Source organism: Sinocyclocheilus rhinocerous, unplaced genomic scaffold, assembly GCF_001515625.1.
Source record: "Sinocyclocheilus rhinocerous isolate Xijiao unplaced genomic scaffold, SAMN03320098_v1.1 scaffold2792, whole genome shotgun sequence".
Classification (NCBI taxonomy): Eukaryota; Metazoa; Chordata; class Actinopteri; order Cypriniformes; family Cyprinidae; genus Sinocyclocheilus; species Sinocyclocheilus rhinocerous.
This window is the reverse complement of record NW_015648609.1, coordinates 300,201-324,600: the sequence shown is the minus strand read 5'-3', so window position 1 is coordinate 324,600 and position 24,400 is coordinate 300,201. Positions and strand designations below refer to the sequence as shown.

General features: G+C 38.9%; 1 protein-coding gene across 1 annotated transcript in view; it reads left to right on the top strand.

The window, feature by feature from the left end:
• The window catches only part of LOC107709932 (serine/threonine-protein kinase BRSK2-like), a 223,172-nt gene extending 203,625 nt beyond the window's left edge, over positions 1-19,547 (top strand). Inside the window, exons 13-18 of the mRNA XM_016514603.1 lie at positions 1,616-2,297; positions 6,007-6,055; positions 8,095-8,218; positions 10,132-10,293; positions 11,563-11,671; positions 18,629-19,547. Coding sequence (XP_016370089.1) covers positions 1,616-2,297; positions 6,007-6,055; positions 8,095-8,218; positions 10,132-10,293; positions 11,563-11,671; positions 18,629-18,840 — 1,338 coding nt within the window. The 3' untranslated portion in view covers positions 18,841-19,547. The remainder of the gene's footprint in view (positions 1-1,615; positions 2,298-6,006; positions 6,056-8,094; positions 8,219-10,131; positions 10,294-11,562; positions 11,672-18,628) is intronic.
• Positions 19,548-24,400: the final 4,853 nt, after the last annotated feature.

The window sequence follows — 24,400 nt, the reverse complement described above, 5'->3', positions numbered from 1 at the left end:
TTTTTTTTTTTGTTAGTTATTGTCTATGTAGTTTTTTATTATTAAGTTTTAGTTTATTTAGTTTTACTAATTTTAGTACTTCAACTTTAAACAAAAATGAAAAATGTTGTTTTGGCAACTAGCTGAAACAAAGTTGTTTTATTATTATTGAGATACTATTATAGATGTTTTTAAAATGTTATGTTTTTAAAAAAGTTTTTATTTTTATACTTTTTGTTTTCATTTTAAATTTGAAGTTCTTATAATTTTGTGTTTTTGTCATTTTTATTATTAAAATATGTCTATAGTTTTAATTATTTGTTACTTCAGTTTTAGTTTGTTATTTTAGTAAATCAAGTTTAAATAAATGAAAATGGAAATGTGGCTTTGGCAGCTAGCTAAAAAAAAAAGTTTGTTTTTGTTTTGATTTTATTTCAGTTAAAATGTATTTTAATTCAAGTAACGAAAATAATTATGGTTTTAGTCAACTACAATAACCCTGAGCTCAAATATTTTTTCAATGATTATTTAATTGTGTTTCATTAAGTTTTATTTTTATTTAAAGATAATAATCTTGGTTTGTAGGTGAGTGTTGTGATTATTGACAAAATTAGTGTTTTTTTTTTTATTGCGTGGGAAATTATAAAAAAAAAAATCCTTATCTAGCAGTCATGAATGACTTGAAAGCTCATGAAAATTAACAGGTTGTCAGGTTTAGGAACCCAGGAAATAGCATTCTGGCCTCTAGCAAGCAAAGTAAACAAGACAGTTAAATTGTGCAAGAGTGAGTTGCAGAAGAAAGCAGTTTTTGTTTCATGGAGATATACTCTTTCATCCTATCTGCTGCTCTCTGTGTCTTTCCCCAAGTGAAAATCCAGCTCAGGCAACAATGTAGAAAATCCCACTCCTCTGATTAGCACTGAAGCTCTTGGCTAAACTTTTCCAGTTGGCTTGTTTAAGACGGCTCACAGATTACCAAAGCCTTACCCTAAAGCTCGCCAAAGTATAGTGCTGATTCCAAGTGGAAATTGATTTAGAAGTTCACTCTAAACCTCTGTTCTGTATGTCACATGAAAATTGAGGATTTTGAAGACTTTTAATGTTTAGGTTAATGTTTGCTTTGATTACTTTTCTGGATTCCAACTGTGAAGAGACGATTAGTGCTTGAAGTATTTCTGCAACTTTGTAGCTTTTGTGTTTTGAGATTTGAGACATTCCTATTCAGACGCTCACAAGCTTTGAAGGTTCATGCATAATTCAGAACTTGGACGCAGTCAGGCAGTGCATTTCTTTGACATTAGTTAGTCCAAATTCATGCTACAAATGACATTGTCCACACCTCTCATACATGATTTCTTGTTTGATAACCAAGTCAGAACATTTGCTCTTAAATCCCTTTTTATTTTCCCATTGGTGTGCCTGAAAAGACTTGATTTGCTCTTCATAATGGTCTTGTTGCATCTTTCGCTCACCGGTCTTGGCTAACTGCACGCTTTTTTGTTTCTTCTGCATCACGACGGCTCCTTTTTCCTCCTTAAATGGTTCCTTGCCTTTTTGTGTGTTTTACCCACAATGCTTGTGACCCGTGCCTGTACATCTCGATGTGTTCTGCTCTGGTTCTCACCTTCCCCTAAAGCCCATCCGGAAGTTCTGTGTCCCACCACAGTCCACTGAGCTGCTCTTGTCCCCCAGCTCTAGTATCACCGACTCCCTAAAACCAAACTCAGATCAAAACGAGTTAAAAACCCCAACTTCTAACTCCCTAACACCAAACTCTATATCTGAGTATCTCTTGCCCTGCCCAAAGACCCAGACTCTTCCAGCCAAACCCAAAGACAAACCCTTACAATCCGCCCGATCAAACCCCCTACCCGAATCTGGGCCCGAACACATTTTGACAGCCAAGTCAGAACCTTCAACTCCATGTCAACCACAAGTTCCCTGTATACCGGGCAGCCCACTGGTGCGGCGGGCAACCCCAGCCTCCATCATACCCCCTCAACTCTCGGTCCCCTTTAGGCCTGTTGTCCCTCTTTCCCCTATCCGACTACACCACTTCCACCCTGTTCCTGGCTCTGACCACACCACCAAATCTATCCCCACCATACAGGTGACCCCCCACCCCTCTCCAAGGGGCAGCCCTATCCCCACCCCCAAAGGAACGCCCGTGCACACGCCTAAGGACAGCCCCACGGGGACGCCGACCCCTACGCCACCCCCCAGCCCCTCCATCGGGGGAATGCCCTGGAAGACGCGCCTCAACTCCATCAAGAACAGCTTCCTGGGCTCACCGCGCTTTCACCGCAGGAAACTGCAAGGTATTGGTGAATAGAGTAAACAAGCTACAATTCATCTATCCATGCATTCTCCAAACCACTTGTCCTAAGTGGGGTCGCGGAGATGTTGGAGCCCATCCCAGCATCTCGGGCCGAAGAAAGGTAAAACTCTGGATGGATGTCCAGGCTACAATTCCCGACACCATGAAATCTAAATTATAGTTATGTGGTGTTTAATCCATTTCTGTTAGCTTTGAGGCAAATCTAGATATTATTGTACTCATAAAAGTTGACAAGAATAATACATTCTCTTTTGAGATAACCAACGATGAGCCAACAATGTTGATGATGGCATCTTGTCTTATAGCAGGGGTTTCTCAACTCTTGCCCTTGAGGTCCAATTTAATGCAGAGTTTAGCTCCAACCCTAATCAAACTCACCTGAACAAACTCATCAAGGTCTTCAGAATCACTAGAAAGCTACAGGCAGTTGTGTTTGATTAGGGATGGAGCTAAACTCTACAGTGGACCTCAAGGGCCAGAGTTCAGAACCCCTGTCTTATAGAATCTTGTCCAATAAAAGGCTCTATACCAGGGGCGTCCAAACCTGTTCCTGGAGGGCCAACGTCCTGCAGAGTTTAGTTCCAACCAGCTCCAACACACTTGGCTGGAAGTTTCTAGTGAGTCTGAAGATCTTGATTTGCTTGTCCAGGTGTGGTTAATTAGTGTTGGAGCTACACTCTGCAGGACAATGGCCCTCCAGGAACAGGTCTGGACGCCCCTGGTCTAGAATGAGAATGCCCTGTCCCCTTAAAGCCCATGATACACTCACGGTAAATTTCTTATTCGTTCTTTGCTTAGGGGTAAAAAGAAGTGGCTGTGAGCGGGTTTAGATGAGTATGTAAGAGCACACCTACCTATTTTGTAATTGCCAGTGACCAATGGTAGCTCGGAAGTGTTTACTAGCCAAAGTAAACACACCAGTGCATTCTTCGATTTCACTTGAAGTATATTGTAGTCTTAAAGGGTTAGTTCACCCAAAAATGAAAATTCTGTAATTAATTACTCACCCTCATGTCGTTCCAAGCCCATAAGACCTTTTTTCATCTTCAGAACACAAATTAAGATATTTTTGATGAAATCCGAGAGTTTTCTGACTCTCCATAGACAGTATCGGAACTACCACGTTCAAGGCCCAGAAAGGTAGTAAGGACATCTTTAAAATAGTCTGTGACAGTGGTTCAACTGTAATTTTATGAAGCTACGAGAATACTATATGCGCAAAGAACGCAAAAATAACAACTTTATTCAACAATTTCTTCTTTTTTGGGTCAGTCTCTGCTGCCATTCACAAGAGTACCACGACGCATGCGTATGCATTCCTCTGCTTGTAAACAAGCCACAGCGAATCCGGGTTCAACATCAGAATGCCAGCTGCTGCGTCAGTGGCACCATACACATGCGTCGTGATACTCTTGTGAACGCACATTGAAGACTGACACGGAAGAGATTAAATTGTTGAATAAATTAGTTATTTTTGTTTTCTTTGTGCACAAAAGTATTGTCGTAGCTTCGTAAAATTACAGTTGAACCCCTGATGTCGCATGGACTATTTTATCGATGTCCTTACTACCTTTTTGGGCCTTGAATGTGGTAGTTATGATACTTTCTATGGAGAGTCAGAAAACTCTTGGATTTCATCAAAAACTTTTTTTCCCCTTAAAATGTTTCATGGGGTGTTTAAATAAACTTGGTTTGCTATTGGCAACTCTACATTGAGTCATTATAGGCCTGAAATAAAGCTCTTACCTCCTCCAGTTTGACTGGATCTGTTTCATGGCTTGTTGTGGCTAAATGCTCTGATTTACATACTGACTGTAAACTAATATTAAGCCTGCTACCATGGTTACCACTTCACATTGTTTCAGTAGCATCAGTTTCCATTTCTAAATAACTTCTCCTGCATGCGACCCCTTAATGATCCAGTTTTATTGTTGGCATAACCTTTAATCCCAAGCTAAACGGGCAACACGAGACAAATACTCACAAACGATGCACATTTGCATGCAACTATAGGCTCTAATTATATCTGTCCTACATACTGAGATGTTGAATTAGTTAGAAAACTATTTTAAAATGATACACAATTTTGATTACTGACAAAAATGGAACATGCTAACATCTTTGTTTTTGTTTTGATTTTATTTCAGTTAAAATGTATTTTAATTCAAGTAACGAAAATAATTATGGTTTTAGTCAACTACAATAACCCTGAGCTCAAATATTTTTTCAATGATTATTTAATTGTGTTTCATTAAGTTTTATTTTTATTTAAAGATAATAATCTTGGTTTGTAGGTGAGTGTTGTGATTATTGACAAATGGTGCGGCGGGCAACCCCAGCCTCCATCATACCCCCTCAACTCTCGGTCCCCTTTAGGCCTGTTGTCCCTCTTTCCCCTATCCGACTACACCACTTCCACCCTGTTCCTGGCTCTGACCACACCACCAAATCTATCCCCACCATACAGGTGACCCCCCACCCCTCTCCAAGGGGCAGCCCTATCCCCACCCCCAAAGGAACGCCCGTGCACACGCCTAAGGACAGCCCCACGGGGACGCCGACCCCTACGCCACCCCCCAGCCCCTCCATCGGGGGAATGCCCTGGAAGACGCGCCTCAACTCCATCAGGAACAGCTTCCTGGGCTCACCGCGCTTTCACCGCAGGAAACTACAAGGTATCGTGTCAAATTGGTGGATACAGTAAACAAGCTACAATTCATCCATCCATGCATTCTCCAAACCACTTGTCCTAAGTAGGGTCGCGGAGATGTTGGAGCCTATCCCAGCATCTCGGGCCGAAACTCTGGATTGCCAGGCTACAATTCATGACTCCATGAAATCAAAATTACTGTTGTGTGGCGTATAATTCGTGTATTTTCCATCCATGTTCAAACCTCCGCAATGAACACCAAACGAAATTCGTTTTGGCCTTTTTTGTTTCACCAGTTCATTATTCAATTTTACTTGAAGTATGTTGGAGGCTTAATTCTAATTACAACATGTCCCAAGCTAGAAATAGAAAACTGTCACGTAGAAATTTAAAAACAGTCCTGCCCCAAATTCCTGTTGGACTTTTCCAATGCCTCAACTTTGTTGGCAAAGAAAAGATAAAAAAATTTTTCCACCCTTAAGCTGTTTCATGGGGTGTTTAAATAAACTTGGTTTACTCTTAGCTCAGTAATAAGTCACAAACACCTGGAAATGTTTGGGTGGCCAACAAAGAGATGATTTTGACTAGATCTTCTAAATCCCTCTTAACGTAGTCACTCTACATTGAGTAGTCACGTAGTCACTCTTACCTCCTCCAGTTTGACTGGATCTGTTTCATGGCTTGTTGTGGCTAAATGCTCTCATTTACATACTGACTGTAAACTAATTTTAAGCCTGCTATCATGGTTACCACCTGACGTTGTTTTAGTAGCATCAGTTTGCATTTCGTAATACCTTCTCCAGCATGTGACCCCTTAATGATCCAGTTTTATTGTTGGCATAACCTTTAATCCCAAGCCAAATGGGCAACCTGTGACAAATACTCACAAATGATGCACATTTGCATGCGACTATAGGCAGTAATTATTTCTGTCCTACATACTGAGATGTTGAATTAGATAAATCATTTGAAAGTGATACACAACTTTGATGAATGACAAAAATGGAACCTGCTAACATCCTTGCTTTATTCTGAACAGTTCCCACTCAAGAGGAAATGTCCAGCCTCACGCCAGAGTCTTCCCCAGAGTGAGTACACAGCTGTTACGGATTTCCCATATATTATACTTATTTTCAGTAGCTTTGTGAACCTTTTTCATGAGAGAGAGAGGACTGTTATGTTTGGTTTTTTTTCCTATGCAAGATGTCTTGGTCTGCTATACTTTTAACTGAATTATTGAATTGTTTTTATTTATATATTTATTCATTTTTATTTAGAGAGCATTATAGGGATACCTGGATCACTTACTACTGGAATTTTACTTATTTATTTATTTTGCTACGCATGATAAGACTCGGTCTAGTGTACTTTTACATAAAATTCTCATATAAATTATTAGTAAATTTTATTTACTCCCTTTATTTATCTGGGAGGTCCCAACAGTATAGGTGATTTCAGGTTTTATTATCATTATCGGGACATTTGGCTTACATAATGCCATAATGCATTTCCAGCTTACCATTAAATCAGTTTTGTGCTGGAAACACCGCAACATTGCAGCCGCCAAAAAACATCGACAAATAGCAGACCTTGAACAATACTTACCCAACAACAGTGTTGATGTAAACCCCCTCAGCACTTCAGAAATCATTGTGAGTTATGTTTGCCTCTGTTAAACCATTTAGTCTTTTTTTTCCCAGTCTAATGGAAGCTCAGTCATATCTTTCTCCCACTGAGACGGGTTTCAGCACACAGCAGACAGCAGTCACAAACTCTCTCCCCCACACGGAGTGATGCCTCATCCTCTTTTGTTTTCTATTTTGTCTTCCATAACTTATCCGCCTCTCTCTCGCTTTCCGCGCCAGCTGGATAAGCCGTGGCGCTCTCTGCTTTCTTTTGTCATCCTCTGCCATAAATCAGTTTCTGGAAGTTGCGAGCAACTGTGCTTTGTTGATACACAACAGCGGCGGACTGAAGCTTTTTAGAGCTAGAACGAGGTTTAGACAGACAGTTATTCCTTTGTATGTTAAAATGAGACCAAATTACATCTGCTAGTTTAAACACCAGGGGTTTTGCTAGATTTTTCCATCAGCAGAGATGCTTTAATTTTCAGAGACCTACTGCAGCAAAAATGCAACAGTTGTTTAACAATATCATTCACTTAAACCATTTAGTCTTTTTTTTCCCAGTCTAATGGAAGCTCAGTCATATCTTTCTCCCACTGAGACGGGTTTCAGCACACAGCAGACAGCAGTCACAAACTCTCTCCCCCACACGGAGTGATGCCTCATCCTCTTTTGTTTTCTATTTTGTCTTCCATAACTTATCCGCCTCTCTCTCGCTTTCCGCGCCAGCTGGATAAGCCGTGGCGCTCTCTGCTTTCTTTTGTCATCCTCTGCCATAAATCAGTTTCTGGAAGTTGCGAGCGACTGTGCTTTGTTGATACACAACAGCGGCGGACTGAAGATTTTTAGAGCTAGAACGAGGTTTAGACAGACGGTTATTCCTTTGTATGTTAAAATGAGACCAAATTACATCTGCTAGTTTAAACACCAGGGGTTTTGCTTGATTTTTCCATCAACAGAGATGCTTTAATTTTCAGAGACCTACTGCAGCAAAAATGCAACAGTTGTTTAACAATACCCATCATTCACTAATTATGACTGCAACTTCTGAACTTTTTCATAGCAACATGCAGAAATATATTTACAATTTACAATGCAAAGTCAACATGTTCACTGATATATATTACATTGTAAATAGTATTACACTTTAAAATAGCTAAACATTTATTATTTTCATTAATGTTCAAAACAATGAAATAAACTGATATCATTAAAAAAGAATAAATATAGCTGTGAGACAAGAGCGCCTTATGGATTTTTATATGACTTAATTAGATTTTTGCCGCAGCCATCAATATGACCTCATGCAAAGTTCATGTTAATTTGTAGACCCTCTGCTGTGCCGTTCTTTCACATAGTCCCTTTTATGAATTATTCAGTATCGATTTATTTTGCATAAGCGCCATAGGATCTATCTTGTTCTGAGCTCTGATAAGGAGTGATCTTTTATCCCCTGAAGACTTCATAAAAAGTTAATGTTTCATATTTCTCTCGCTCTGCAGACTTGCCAAAAAATCTTGGTTTGGTAACTTCATCAACCTAGAGAAAGAGGAGCAGATCTTCGTGGTTATTAAGGACAAGCCTCTGAGCTCTATAAAAGCCGACATCGTACACGCCTTTCTCTCGGTAAGCAATCTCTTTTGCATGCCTCCAATCCCGTTTCATTCCTCCGTTGTAAACGACAGCTATGAATATTTGAATATATGCTTCTGCATTCTCTCTATCAGATTGAAAGACTTTGCCCGTCGCACCGGTTTTGATAGGCTTGGCCGGAAGCCTGTGTTTTTACATTTGCAAATACCTTTCTGATTTGTGTTTCAATTCTGTAAAATGCTAGTCTGTGATGTTTCCATCCTCCCCGTGGCTGCCTCTTTCATTAGAGGTCAATGGAAAAGCATGAATCATTAGCATTTAGATGTTGTGCCTCGAGAGGTTTGTGCAGAAGGGAAGGGAGTTTAGTCTGCCGTTTAGACCTGCAAGGGGTTTAAATATGCACTTAAAAAGTTGCTTGTCACGGTTAGCGACGTTTTCCTCACCTTCAGCTACGGAAAAGTTCATTTCTGCACAATTTTGCGGGGAAAAAGTCCATTGTCAATAGTGTAGCAGTGCTGGGTAGATTACTTAGAAATGGTGGTCTGTTACTGATTCCAAATTAAATGACAAAAAATTGTAGTTAGGAACGTAATCAATTACATTACTTTTAGATTACTTTTGAGCTAACTTGTTTATCGCATTGATTTAAATAGCATAATGTTGTACAATATTGATATAAAAATACAAAGAGAAAGAAAATATATAATATATAAAATATTTAATTTGTTTGCATGCATGTCATGTGACCATTAACCTGCATCAGAGGATCGTGAACATGCAAATGTGCTACTTAATTATTGTTACCTTGTTACCTTAAAATCTTAGGGGGTACTTCAAGTAAATATATTAGGTGAATTATGAATAATGTATTGCTATTTTGTGAATAATATGTAATCAAAAAAACAAAAAAAACTGTAGTCCGATAACAAGTATTTTCAAATGTAATTTAATTACAAGTACTTAATTTTTGGAATCTGATTACATAATCCAGATTACATGTAATCAGTTACTAGCCAGCACTGGTAGCGATGTGTGTAGCACAACTCAAACAGCTTTCTTTGGGTCAACGCAGCGAATTCTCGTGACCAACTGGAACTCTGTGAAATATGCAAGTGGAAATCTTTCACCCTTACACATAGGCGGAGGGTGAACCAACTCCAGGGTAAGGCTAAATGCAGCCAAATGTATTAAACATCATAAACCCGTCTTTTTAGGCATGAACCAGGCATGGGTGTCATGTAGGCTAAAAAAAATGTTTAATGGGACTGAATTTGTGTTTAACATGATTACAATTTAATACAAATGTTAGAAATGGATAATTATATAACATTTCCTTTCCACGGTTTTAAAACGGCAAATAAATTATATATAGACAGTGGCATTATCACTAACATTGATCTATCGCGAGTTTAAGCACTCTCAAAAAACAAAAAAAAACTATCGTTATAATCACTGAAGCTGTATACATTGTTAAATGAATCTTTTACTTACATTGCATGTACATCTGCGCTTTGTTGTTTATGATATTTGTTTGTGCAGGGGCATTTTTGTCCAATTTAGTGGCATTTTTGCCCCAAGTCCCCTTACACACGCTCCGCCTATACCCTTACACGAAATTCCCAAACTTTCCTATTGAAATGACTGGATTTTGCTCATAAAATTTATCCAAACAATGAAATTTATGTGAATTTTGCTAGCAAAAAAACCTCAGAAATCATCAATTCATGGCAAATTCCCATGGTGACTTGAATCTGATGTGAAGTCTGCGAAATCTGAAATTACCGAAGACCTAGATTCCTATTAAAATGACTGGATTTCGCCTGCAAAAATTCACCAAATAACCATATATGTAACCGCACCTTAATAAACAGCCACGCTTTTCCAAGTCTCTATTTATGTTCTTCATAGATGCTTCCAAATATGTAACTGATCCTTGCCTTCCTCAGATACCCAGCCTCAGTCACAGCGTCGTCTCGCAGACAAGTTTTCGGGCTGAGTATAAATCCACCGCTGGCCCCACCGTCTTCCAGAAGCCTGTTAATGGGTTTGTCCCTATTTTACCCAGCGCTGGGTTGTATTTAAACCAGCATTTTTTAGTGTATATATATATATTATTTTTTTATTTTTTTTAACAAAAATGCTTTGTCACCAAATAATTCAAAATGATTAATGTAAAACAAATAATAAATATAATCTTAAAATCATTTTCATTTATATTCACCAATGCAACTATATATAGTTGATATACAAGGTTAAAATTCTCTGTTTATTACTCATTTTAATACTTGAAAAAATATTTTTGAGTGATGACCGCTGTCAGGTTGGATTGCGACTTCTAATGATATTGGGTCTCATTCACTAATAATTGTGCAGATTATTTGTTTTTATACACACAAGAGAACTTCTTATCTGCCTAATTTGTAACACTGTGCGTAAATGAATTCATTATGAAACTTGTTCTATTGTTAATGTACTTGGAGTGTAATGAATGAGCGACCATGTGTTAATCATTTGTATAATATAAGGACTTTCCGAACAATCTTTTCTTCGTAGCTTTTTGTCACTCTCAGGCTCAGCAATCATAAGACACATGTATATGTTGAAATATAATTAGGATTAAAACATTTATGTGGTTTCAGTTGTTCCTACATTTGTAGTCAAATGTATTATAAATTTATGAAAAATGTAACAGATGAGTCATGATTTGTTTGTGAAAACGTTTGTATGACTTCACGCACAAATTGGTGCATACGCATGGTCAGTGAATGAGACCCATTGCCTTGAGGAAGCTTAATGGGCAAATTAATTTTTGGAGATATGTGATTATGAATATATATTACATAGCCCATTTCTGACAGTCTTACTCTTAGTCTTGGCAGGAATTTTATTTGTGTCCTCTAAGGAACAATACTTACAAATATTTCCATTTAATTCTCAGATTGAGCCAAATAGCCTCTTACACACTAATTATCCCATCAGTATATTATAGATCACAATAACAACATAAGATAAATAGAACACCTAAAAATGCATTATTATTTCGGCTAATGCATCATTCTCCCTTATTTTCTGCCATTAATATCCATTACGTCTCCTCATGATAGTGCCAGCAGCAGCTCTTATCCACTACAGCGTGCAGGATGTTAAATAATATCATTGTCCACCTAGTAGAGATAAGAAAGACTGCAAGTTACAAGTAGTTTTATAATAAATTCCTGTCATATTCCTAAAAGGCTCCAATTTTTCTGTCTGTGGAGCTTTTCTCACTAGAATGCAAGCCAAGTGAATGAGTAGTCGATTCTTCAGTCTTAAGGAAGCTACGCTCCGACTTTCTGTTTCAAAATGTCAACAGGATTTAGTCTTTTTACATGTGTGACCTGTTACACTTTATTGCAGGTCCAAGCCGGCGTTTCAAGCGGGTGGTAGAAATGATTCAGGCGCAGTTGTTAAGCACACACGACCAGCCGGGAGTCCAGCAGCTGTCTGGTGAGTATAAATCCCCCGTCCCTTCCCCCACTCCGTCCCAAACCCCATGATCCCGCTCATGCCTGTTTATACCCCTCCTCCATCATGCATGTTCCTCGTCCACAGCACACCACAACACAGCATCACAGTAGTCTCCACATGATCCCACCCTAAAGCAATCCCCATTCAGATGCTAGAAGAGATGGGGAGTTTTCCAATTCGTGGTGATTCCCTTCGGCCACACCGCTGCTCCCATTTCTCAGACGGCATTAACGGTAGATTTCCCCGCCAGTTCTCTAAATGTGGGCACCTCAGCTTCATGATTTCTAGTTTTGGGAGACAGTGTCCTTGTTGGATGACGGATCTGGACTGGTTATGTAAAGGTTCCTGCTACCGTTTTAGGTCGGGATAACCCTAAAACTGAAATCCTGCTCTCTCACCATCAATTATTGTGCTAAACGAACCAGAACACAGAAGACACAAATCAGGGACATTACCATAAAATACCAAGTTTTTGGAAAGTTTTTCTTCAGTATATATCTTCTATTACCGTGAACTATCCAGAGCTTCAAAGATGAATGGCTGATAATGTGTTTTTTTTTTTTTTTTTTAGAGGAGAAACGTAAAGAAAAGGCACTTTTCCATCCTATTCTCCATCCACCCCGTGCACATCCTCTCTTCATGACACATGATAACAGCTCCACATAGTGGTCTGTTAGATAAACAACAGCATTTAATAGACAACACCAATGCATATAACCCAACCTTTGAGTTTTTCAAATGCACACCAATGCAGATCGTTTCAGTAACTACTGGTAATGGATCTCCACGGACAGTATTTGAGGCAAAAAATTCAAGAAAAAGTTTTCATTCAATGTGAGGAAGAAATTAGTGTCCGCTACTTTTCTACTGGTTCTTGATTATGGGGACGTAGTGTATCAGCATGCTCCCTCTTATCTTCTTGCCTTCTTGGATGCTTTGTACCATGGTGCTCTGAGATTTATAACTGATTGTAAATGTTCAACACATCATTGTGAACTATACAAAAGAGTTGCATGGCCTTCTTTGAGCATTCAGAGAAAAATGCATTGGTATCTATTGATATATAAAGCCATATTGGGTTATTTGCCATTTTATCTTTGTTGTTTTATTCAAATGACGTTGTCTGGCAATTACTGATGTTCTCAATCAAATTATAATCTTTGTGTGCTCTTTGTCAGAACTGAGCTTGGTAAAACTTCCTTAATATGCCGCCACTTCAGATTGGAATCTTCTCTAAAAGCAGATGAAGTTACACAACTTGGTGCCTTACATTTATTTTAAATATTACTGCATAATCTAGAGAGTGAATTAATGGCGTGTAATTGTTTTTAATTGGTTATATGTTTGTATGTCCGTTTTAGTATTTTACTTTGTAACTTTGTTGTTTATTTGTATACGCGAACTTGGCTGCCTATCTTGGCCAGGACACTCATGTAAAAGAGACTTTTTCCTGGTTAAATAAAGGTAATAAATAAAATATACAAAGGTGCTGTACGTGGCTGAAAAAAAAGTATTGGAGGTTTCAGGGACTGTTGGGTAGCAGAAATAAATCCCAGACCATCTCAAGAAAGTAGATTGTTGCTTTTGCTCCTCCTGTCGTCCTTCTCTGTTCCCACCCCATTGTCTTTCACTGTCTTTCCTTCTTTCACCTTTGCTTTCACTCAAACACGTCACATTCATTGGCTCTGTCTCATTCAGCGCTGTATGACTCACTGTGGTTTGAACGCACTACTGCACTGCAGATGAATGGCACATACACACTGCAGTCAGATTACACTCACCGCTCCAGAAATAAACACTTAAATTATGCATTTAATTATGTTATTTTGTGTAGGTGGTTGTGGTTTTCTGTGTGTATGCAAATACCTAGCCTCCTAATGTTCTTTAGTTTCATAAAAACTATTTTTATTCCAAACAAGTATAATTTTCTACATAAACTTGTCTAATAACCACCCAACCGAAGTCTTCTTGCCCCTAATGTAGTCTACATGAAGACATCTGGCCCCATGCTTGTTAATTGGAAATTGCTCATTTGCTTCACATAAGCATGATGAAGAGCGTACACAGCGAATCTAATGAGCTAATGCGCTGATCCAATTTATAAACCGAAAAACGGTGCGCTATTTGTGATAGTTTTGTCTGGTGTCAACACGCATGTTTCTCTCTCACAGAGAACTCTCAGTGTGCTGCAAAAACCGCCAAAGTCTCAAAGTCAAAGTGTGGTAAGAATTTTACGGCTTCTGTGTTAAATACACCAGTCTTGCAGCACAATTACAGTGGCCCAGAGAGTATTTAGACACTCGAGTCACACTTAAAGATGTCTGAACGTCATTGCTTTAGATACCTAAATGAGAATTTGCTGAAAACTTGCCCACCCTCAGGCCATCCGAGATGTAGATGAGTTTGTTTCTTCATCAGAACAGATTTGGAGGAATTTATAATTGCATCACTTGCTCACAGATGGATCCTCTGCAGTGAATGGGTGCCGTCAGAATGAGAGTCCAAACAGCTGATAAAAACATCACAATAATCCACAAGTAATCCACAACACTCCAGTCCATCAGTTAACGTCTTGTGAAGTGAAAACCTGCACGTTTGTAAGAAACGAATCCACAATTAAGTCATTTTTAACTTCAAGCTGTTGTTTCCGGCTAAAATACGAGTTCATAATCCATAATAATGTTTTCTCCAGTGAAAAAGTCATCTCGTCAGAATCAGGAGAGAAATATGCACAGATCAATCATTTACAAGCAAAAACAGTCCAAAACAGTTCTAAACAAATATATGAGTGGATTTTGATGTGCAGAGAGACATTAGGAGATGGACTTTTTCACTGGAGGAAGCGTTATTATAGACTATGGACTCATATTTTAATGATGTATTTGTTTCTTACAAACACACAGCTTTTCACTTCACAAGACATTAACTGATGGTCTGGAGTGGTGTGGATTACTTGTGGATTATTGTGATGTTTTTATCAGCTGTTTGGACTCTCATTCTGACGGCAACCATTTACTGCAGAGGATCCACTGGTGAGCAAGTGATGTAGTGCTACATTTCTACAAATCTGATTCAATTAAGAAACAAAGAAAATAGAAACTGAGAGAATTGATATAATTAACCATGATTAATTTTGGGATTCATTTGATTATTTAAACACATTTATACTAATTTATTAATATTTATTCATTTAAGTACTTTTAAGTCATCCTATGGCCCGCTTGGACATTTACTGAGGCCCCTTGTCAAAGAACCACTGGTCTAATACAATTATGTTCATTTTAGGGATAGTTCACACAAAAATAAAGATTCTATCATCATACACTCATGTTTTTCCGAACCTGTATGGCTTTGTTCTGCAGACATGAGGGTGAATAAATAAGGTCATGTTTGGGTGAACTATCTCTTTAAGTGTGCAAAAACTTTTTGGGGTCACTAAACTACTTTGTCACACACACTGCCTTTTATCTTATATAAGCCTGTGATAATCACAGCACATGTAATGATGCATGCCCTGTAGATTACATCCCACTTTAAGTGCACCCAACCACATCAATACCCTTTCACGTGTAATGTAATTAAGTGCAGCACAATTCTTTTCTGTTTAAGTTTTGTGTACACTTGCAAGACAAGCTGTTAAGATGAGCGCAACATAAACTGGCTATTTAGTGCGTACATGGCTTATGAATCTGGTCTTAGTTTCTTAGTTATGTGAGACAAACAGACGAGGCTGTGCATATGTACACCAGAGGCTCTTATGTGCCCCCAAGTGTTCAAATGAACCCCACACCACTGACTGAGTGCCAGTTATTGTGCAGGTTTGCATGTGTATTCATGCGTTTGGAAGTATACTAAACCAAGTACACTAAAGGGGGGTTTCTCATGCAGTCAGAGTTAGCTCAAGGCTAGTCTGAGCCTCAGATGGACTATTCACAGACCGTCTGCTGCATATTACACACAAATGCCAAGAACTTTTGAAAATCGCCAGTTCCAGGAATCAGGATGCACAGGTTTTTAATTAGCCTGTCGAAAAACAAAAAGTTTACAGAAGTCTGCTAGAATGAGTGAAGGAACTAGTTTTTCAGTTCTTGAACTAGAACTGCATTTGTGAAGTTTGTGAGGTTTGTGCCATTCATTCTTTGAAAGTTATTCAAGAGTTTGAAGCTGTTTAAATTATTTAATTAAATGTTTACAATATAATTGTGTGAAGGATAATGTGTAAATGCAAATCCTGATATATTATGTAAGCTTGTTTTCACAACAGGATAAAAAATTTTTTTAAAAAGGTAATTGCGACTTTTATCTCACAGTTCAAACTTTTTTTTTTATATGTGAGTTTATATCTCACAATTCTGAGGAAGTCCTGATGTAGTTTAGATGAAGAAAGTTTCCAAAAAAAATAAATAAAATATTTGAGCAGTGGTCGCTGTGTATAGACTTTGGCGAAGAAAATGTTTGTAGACATTGTAGTTTTTCATCCCAAAAATTTTCATGAACATAATCACAAAAACAAGGCCGAATATAGAGTGCTTGATGATATCTTGTTGATGTATATTCCGCCTGTGGAATATGGTGTATAATTGAACCAGACAGATGACACTTCATTGGCTTATGTGACTTTGAGGAGTGAGCAGAATGAAGATTAAAGGGTACATTGTACCCATGTGTGGGTTTCCTGACTGATCTGCGTGTCATTCTCTCTGCAGTGACAGATGTGCAGATGCCACATCGCTTCTCTCATTACTTTAGAGCCTTTTCTAATTATCTAGCCTTTCTCATGTTGGCTATATAAAGCCATGTGCCTCACCTCTATCAGGGCTAAAACCCTAAAAGTCAACATGAAATCAAAATCAATTCTTAATACATGTTCCTGGTCTTATTTCAAATGACTTAGTACAACCTAATTAAAAACGTTTGTCTTTCAGCAAAATGAAGCAACTAACCTTTCTGACTGGCGCCCACTGGCCAGAAATAATGTTAGCTAAAGCTATTTATTTGGTTTAGGTACTGTTGTTACACCAATCTCACCAGTTAAGCAGCTTTTTATTGTCTATTAAAGTAGGGTACTTCAAATAAATGTAAATAAAAATAGATTTGAAAAGAAGTGTTAGAGATGCTCTTGGGGATGACCTTCAGCCTCCAGGTCAAATAGCTTCCTCAAAAACAGTAGTCTGCTACAATCAACTGCAAACTCGCATTCAGGTTTGACTCCATCTTGAAACTCAGCAAACAATTGCCTGTGGAGAAAAATCTATTCGCACCTTAATTTTGGGGGGAATATTCTGTTTCACTTGGAAATGCATCTTGGCTGAAGTAAAATGGGTTGTAAATGCTGTTTCATATTGACTTTAAGGAGGTAGCTCTGTTTTGGAACACTGTAGCTGGTTTAGACAGCTGACCAGCTGAACTACCGGCTGAGCTGGTACACTATCTTGATCAAGGATGTTGTTGGAAAAAGCAGATCTTAACAGTCCCACCAACCATCTTGGCGGAAGCCAAATGGATTGCAAATGCTGTATCACATTGACTTTAAGATGGTTGGTCTGTTTTGGAAAATGGTAGCTGGTTTCTAGCTGGTTCACGCTGGTTGAGATGGTTGACCATCTCATACCAGCTGTTGGGGACCTGGCTAAGCTGGTACACCAACTAGGTCAAGGATGTTGCTGGAAAAAACAGGTCATAGCATTTAAGTTAGTCAAGTTGCTTTTGGAACATGGTAGCTGGGTTATTTCTGGTCCAAGAGTGTTATTTTAGGGGCTTTCGCACCGCATAGTTCTAGGAACTTAGTTCTAGGAACTAGCCAGCAGGGTAGTTCCTAGAGAACCAATTTCTCCCTCTGGCCGTTTTCCTGGTTGCATTCGCACCAGCAGCAGGAACTCTGAAGCGGCCAACAGCGATGTCTTTTTATAATGGAGATGGAGATGTAAACGCACGATTTACGCGATTGCAAGAGCAAAAAGTTGGGCTAAGAGACAAATTTTTTTTAATGACAACTTGCAATGTTACATAGCATCGAAGCTGAGAAAAGAACACAACACTGCAGACAACAGGTAAATGCCGTTATCGCTGTTTTCCATGTTCGTGGAGTAAATATGTTTACATGGCTTTTTAAAAATGCCAGGTGGCCAGTGTTTCGCATGCGTTTGGCCAATACACTTACGTCACTGATAGTTCCTATAGAACTGTTTTAGACCCTGCTCTGAAGTAGGAGCTAATTTAGTTCCTCCAAACGGAGTTCCTAGAACTAAAACCGTTCCTAGTTCCTGCGGTGCGAACACGCTAAAAGTGGGTAGTTCCACAATTAGTTCAGGTACAATGAAAAGGTTCCCGCGGTGTGAAAGAACCTTTTGGTTGACTAGCTAGTGGAAACCTAGTTGAAATTGGGTTGGAAAAACCAGTTTAAGCATATTTTTGGCAGTCAAGGTGATTTATCTGGTCTAATATGGTCTACCAACTTAGCCAGGTGCCCACCATTTGGTAGTTCAGCTTATCAACCATCTAAACTACAGCTAATTATGTTGCTGTAGCTATGTTCATCTTGCTCAACTCATACAGCATAGCACTAGCAACACCATGGTTATGGTTTCTATTTCCAAGAAAGACATCCTGGTAAAATATTGTAACTTGAATGTACTGTAAGCTGCAAGCCAGCTTGGACCAGCTAATGGCCAGTTAGAAAGCAGCTAGCTACCAGTTTAAGCTGGTTTTGTCTGATTTAACCAGGGAATCCTCATCTTGTACAGAATTTTCAACATTAAAAGTTAGTATGGCCCTAAAAGCTTCTTCATGTCTTAGTCTTGACATTTCCCCTCTTTCTCTCCTTTCTCCTGTTTTCCCCTTTCTGTCCACTTCTCCTCGTGTGAACCCATTGTTCATTTCTCTATTTGTTCTCTCTTTGTCTCTCTTTTTTCCTCTTCTTCCTATCTGTGTACCTAGGCAGCCCATTGAGTAACTTCTTTGACGTAATTAAACAACTTTTTTCAGACGAGAAGAACGGCCAGGTGCCTCTTCCACCTGGCACGCCCAACAGACACCCACCTTACGCCCGTCACCACGACCCTCAGCCTAGTGACTCTAAATGCCCAGCGGGCAATCCCAGGGACAATACCAAGCTGGTGGCATCCGTTGGGACACAGGAGCAGCCCTAAAACTTTACGTACCAACATAAAAGCACTCCAAAATGTACATAATCTTAGAGTTGATGGAATTTATATTTGGACAAACTTTTGTATGATGGAATGACTGCTTAAAAACAAATTATGACACAAATCCAGACACATTTCCCCTTTCACCATCTCTGCATGTCGTTGTGCCAGCCCCTACCCAAACCCCTGTTGTTTCTTCCCCAGATATTTTCATGTCTTTACGTCTGTCTTCCTGTTTTCCTCACCTTTGTGACGGCTTGTCTTTGCTGCTAGGAATTATCCAGAAAACTTATTAAAACTCCGCCCCCACTTCCCTGGACATCCTGAGATGGACATTTATTGACAGACGGCACTTTTCATGACGAACAAGCGGGTTACCAAGGAGAAGGACGCTTCATCTTTCGTCATACTCTTCCCTTCCCTCTTTCTGTTCTGTCCGAGGACTAAAATACAAATACCCACACTTGTTCCCACTCAACCTGAGTGCACCCCTGCCATCATCTCAGCACCCCAACCTGTTAAAATGGTTGACCAGCCAGTGGGAACTGGCTGCACCAACAGGCTCTGTTCCAAAACGTAGTGAGCTGCCTCTAAGATACCTCACTCTGATCAAATGATAAGGCAGTCTCTTAATGCAATGCAACAAACATTGTAAAAAATGGCGTTAAAGATGGCAGAGAAAGCACTCAGTTTAATTAAAATAAGGACTATTTTACCCAATATTTGAATGTTATGTATTTTTATGTACAATAAAGTATGGAGCTATTAGCATAGCAACATGCTAACGTCAAACTCTGTTGAAATCAATTGAACATTGAGTCTCTCTGTGCAGTTGTTAGCTTAGCAACATGCTAACTGCAAACTGTACTGAAGTCAGCTGAGAATTGAGCCTCTAGTGCACATACTTCAGGAGCACCATTTGTGTCACACATACCGCTCTTCCACTGGGGCTGGTGCTGGAGCTGGAGTCAGTGCTCGGCCAAGACTGGCACTTGTTCAGAACTGGCTCCTCTGACAGTGAGCAAGAACCCTCTCCATCACCAATCTGTGACGGCAATCGCTTGTTATCACTTGCAGAAGGAGAGCGTTGATCTATTCTGCTGTCCACTGCTGAACTGACATATTTAATTGTTGTGTTAATGCTGTTAATTTACCTGAACTCTGCCTACTGATGTCATAGGTTTGCTTGTTCGAGACCAGCAAGGTTTTGGGGCCGGTTCGGAACTAGGATCTGGGCACTGGCCCAGGATATTTTTGAGTGGAAAGTGCAGCCTGGTTCCCAAATGGGCTCCGGCTCTGGCACAAGCCCTGGTGGAAAAGCGGTAACAGAGTTGAAGAGTGTTTCAAATAAGTTGTTAGCTTAGCAACATGCTAATGGAAAACTCTACTGAAACCAATTAAGAATCAAGTCTGACTTTTTATCTCCCAGTTCTGACTTTTTTCCCTCAGAATTCAGATTTTTTTTCTCAGAATTGATGTAAACTCAGAATTGTGAGATATAAACTCGCAACTCAGAAGAAAAGTCCAAATTGCGAGATATAAACTAGTAATTGCAAGAAAAAAATTTAAGATTAAAAAGTCGCAATTACCTTTTTTATTTTTTTATTCCATGGCTGAAACATAAAACACAATTCTGACTTTTTTTTTCTTGCAATTGTGAGTTTATATTTCACATTTCAGACTTTTCTCAGAATTGTGAGTTTCTATTTCGCAATTGCAAGTTTTAAACTCATAATAAGACTTTTCTCTCAAATTGCGAGTTTATGGCCCAATCCCAATTCTATTTTATACCCCTTCCCCTTCCCCTACCCCTCCGCCTACCCCTTCCCCTTGTCCCTTGAAACAGAGTGTCAAGGGGTAGGGGTGAAAATATTCCCCTAAGAATTGGGACACCACTACTATACGTCACACGTCATCATACGTCGTCTTTATGTGTCTTTTTGTTCGCTCGGGCAGCCATGTTGCCGCTGAAGCCGGTTTACGCTGAGATAATTCATACCCCTTCGTTTGAAGTGTGGTCCCGAAAAATCTTCGTTTGAAGGGCTGTCTGGCCCTACCCCTACCCCTACCCCTCCAACCAAAAGAGAATTGAGACATCCCTACCCCTTCACGTGAACGCGCAAAACGGAGGGGTAGGGGAAAGGGGAAGGGCTAAGGGGTAGAATTGGGATTGGGCCTATATCTTGCAATATTGAGTTTATATCTCACAGTTCTGACTTCTTTTTTTCCGGAATTGAGTTAAAGTCCAATATGTGAGATATAAACTCTAAATTGTGAGAAAAAAGTGAGAATTGTGATATCAAAAGACACAATTACATTTTTATTTTTGATTGAAATAAGCTTCCTTCATGAAGTGCGTTATGAGGTTACGAATCAGGAAACCTGGCTGGTGCACACAATTTTTGCCTTGATTTTGCTTAGAGAGTGTCTTTAAACAAAGGAGTCTTAAAAGTGTGTATCATGCTTTAAACAATAAGGCAGCTTACTAGGTTTGGAACAGATTCACACTTAAAATACTAGACATCAGCACACACTCGCAACTCTAGGATGTTTGCACTCAGATTCATGAAGACCATAGGAAAAAAATAAAATAAAATTGAGAAGGAAAAGATGTCTTTGAGAGCTTGTCGTGGAGGATGTGGACTTTTTCAAACTGTATCGTTTCCATTTGCGCTCTCTTTTATTTATTAATGACTTTATGTTTGAAGAACATCACTTGATCTGAAATCATTGCTGCAAAAGGACTGAAACATGGATTTCAGTGAGTTTGGGACTTGGGATGGGGTGGGGGAATAGTACTGAATGAATTTGTCCTAATGAATGAATCTCTGTTGTACAGATTGAACATAATTATGTACAAATATAATGTCTAGATGTGACACTAGCTTTAGTTCTGTTGTAGATTCAGATTTGAAATCTTGTGTTGCCAGTCTTTATTTAATTATTATTTAACCCTTGTACTTCTGTATTTATTATGTGATGGAACAATTAGTTTCATTTAATCGATTTGGGTAGACACTGAATTGCAGTGTTTGATTTGTCTGTTTTATTTATATATTGTTCCTGATCATTCCTCATGTTCGCTACCAGCAGACACACACACACACAAAAAAAATTGAATACATTGTGGATATTTTTGTATTTTTCCTTCTGTTTTATCTCTGTCCTTATTTATTGTCATCTAATTATATATGAGAACTTGAATGTTATTTATGACAATAATGTGTTTGTATCAGGGCAACACAATTTTGTTCGTTTAAAGAAACTTTCGTATGTCTTGATTTGTATAAGTACCGTGGACTTTACAAATCTTTCTTTCCTAGCTTCAAAAGAGAACAAAATAGTATGTAAAAACATATGAACCACAAAAAAGCTAATTTAACAGTAATTTAAGAATGTAGTTTAGCCTCTATGGGGAGGACATGAACTTCTTGATATCAATGTCAGCTTCATATCATTGTTTGTGTACAATGGATGACGAAAAAGCTGTTCTTGGATCAGTTTTACTGTAAATATGGTATGGTGGCCTTCGGGAAGCTCAAAGGCCATTCCTGCTCTTTGCTTTTGACTTGTATTGCTGTGTGCATGCATGCATTTTCTTTGCATGGCTTTGACGTAACAATTCTCCAAAATCACACTATTTTCTCAGAACTGCTTTCCTTACATTGTTTAATGGGGAAAAAAGAAAAACACCTGCCTTCACGCACTCCCCCACCCCCCACCGTTAGTCTCTCTGCATATTTTCGTTCTCTTCCTGGTTTCCTGTTAAGGTTTTTTTTCTCTATGTACGCTGTAAGCGAGCAATGCTCATTTGCAGTGTCTACATGGTAGGCTATCAGTTTATAAAATGCTTCCTTTTATCTGTACCATGTACCTCGAACGAGAAGGTTTCGGATGTTCACGGCCCCCTGTTTACAGACAGCTTGTTTAAATGAAACAATAAAGCAATACCTGTTGTTAACTTTCCTATTTTATACACTTATAAAGCAAAGCTTAAATGAAAAAAAAAATGCCCATGCAGAGCAGGAACATGCATTTAAAGTTGTAAAATTCCCCTTGTATCATAACTGTGAGCAATTTCAGAGAGAAAAATTAAACAATAAACTCATTCACTTAATAGTATGATAGTGAGTGTACATGTTTTTATGTTACTGAGTGGATGTATTTATCAGTAAAACAATGACATAGACTAATGTCCCAAAGGATGTCCAATGCAATATTGTAATGCATTACTTTTAAAAGTAACTTTCCCCAACACTGTCCATGACTATATAGGCCTATACACGAAACTACTTTGTATGCACACAGAATTGCTAACTTTTATAATTTAGCCTAAGTAGTGGATTGATTTAGGCTAAGTAATCTGCTTAAACTTAACATGTTAGATATTATTCTCACAGTTTTTTGTTGTAGGCTATATAATGATTGTATAACATAATATAACATAACTGTGTAATAAACGTATTGGCTTGAAATGAATGGGGCTATCAAATGTGTGTAAATCAAGTCTTTGCACATAATAGGCAGGAGGGGCAATATTGTTAGTCTAAAACTGGAAAGTGGCTGGGTTTAACAGGGCAGATGACTGTGAATTTACAAGATTTTAACCGCTTCCTGAACCAGTCAGGCCAAGCGAGGCTTCGGACATCATCAATGAATGTCATCATTGAAAGCGATACAATTAAGCCTCGATACGCGCTTCACTGAAAGCTGCCGGGATTTTTTGACACACGCTCCGAAGCCTCGGCACAGAACGTAACATCACTATTAAAATGTTTAATTAGAGTTCATATATCATTGGGCATCGCTTTTATAGCCGCGATTAATTGAGAGTGGATAATTAAGGTTACCTCAGACCAGGGGTGCCCAAATTCGGTCCTGGAGGGCCAGTGTCCTGCAGAGTTTAGCTGCAACCCCAATTAGACACACCTGAACCAGCTAATCAAGCTCTTTCTAGGCATACTAGAAACTTCCTGGCAGGTGTGTTGAGGCAAGTTGGAGCTAAACTCTGCTGGACATCGGCCCTCCAGGACCAAGTTTGGGCACCCCTGCCTCAGATCATGAAAATAAAGGAAGCAAGAAAGTTCAAACTGTGAACACAATGAAGTGTATTCTATGACAATGATCGTGTAAATCAATATGTATTTTGAATTATGTTTAAATAGTTTATTTAGCATTAATTTGATTATGTAGGCCAGTGGAGCCTGCAGGCTGTACGCACTGTGAGTACCATGAGCGCTCAGACTGACCTGAGATTTGCCCCGCAAACATTTCAGCAGTTATTATAGGCCTGTGTGTCCCGTATTTCTGTCGACTGAACCAGCCATGCCATTAATTATGAATTTATCAGTCTTTTGCATGCCAAAGTCAATTTCTGCATATAAATATTATGCCAAATAGAAGCAGAAAATCGTGCTATACGCACGTTCATGAGATCGGGTTAGCCTACAACAATTAATTTGTAGCCTATTTTACAAATGGGAACGAATTCATGACATTGTTTTACATTCAAGCTACCCGTAAAATTTATAGTGAAAAGTACTTTAAAAGTGTCTGGAATGCA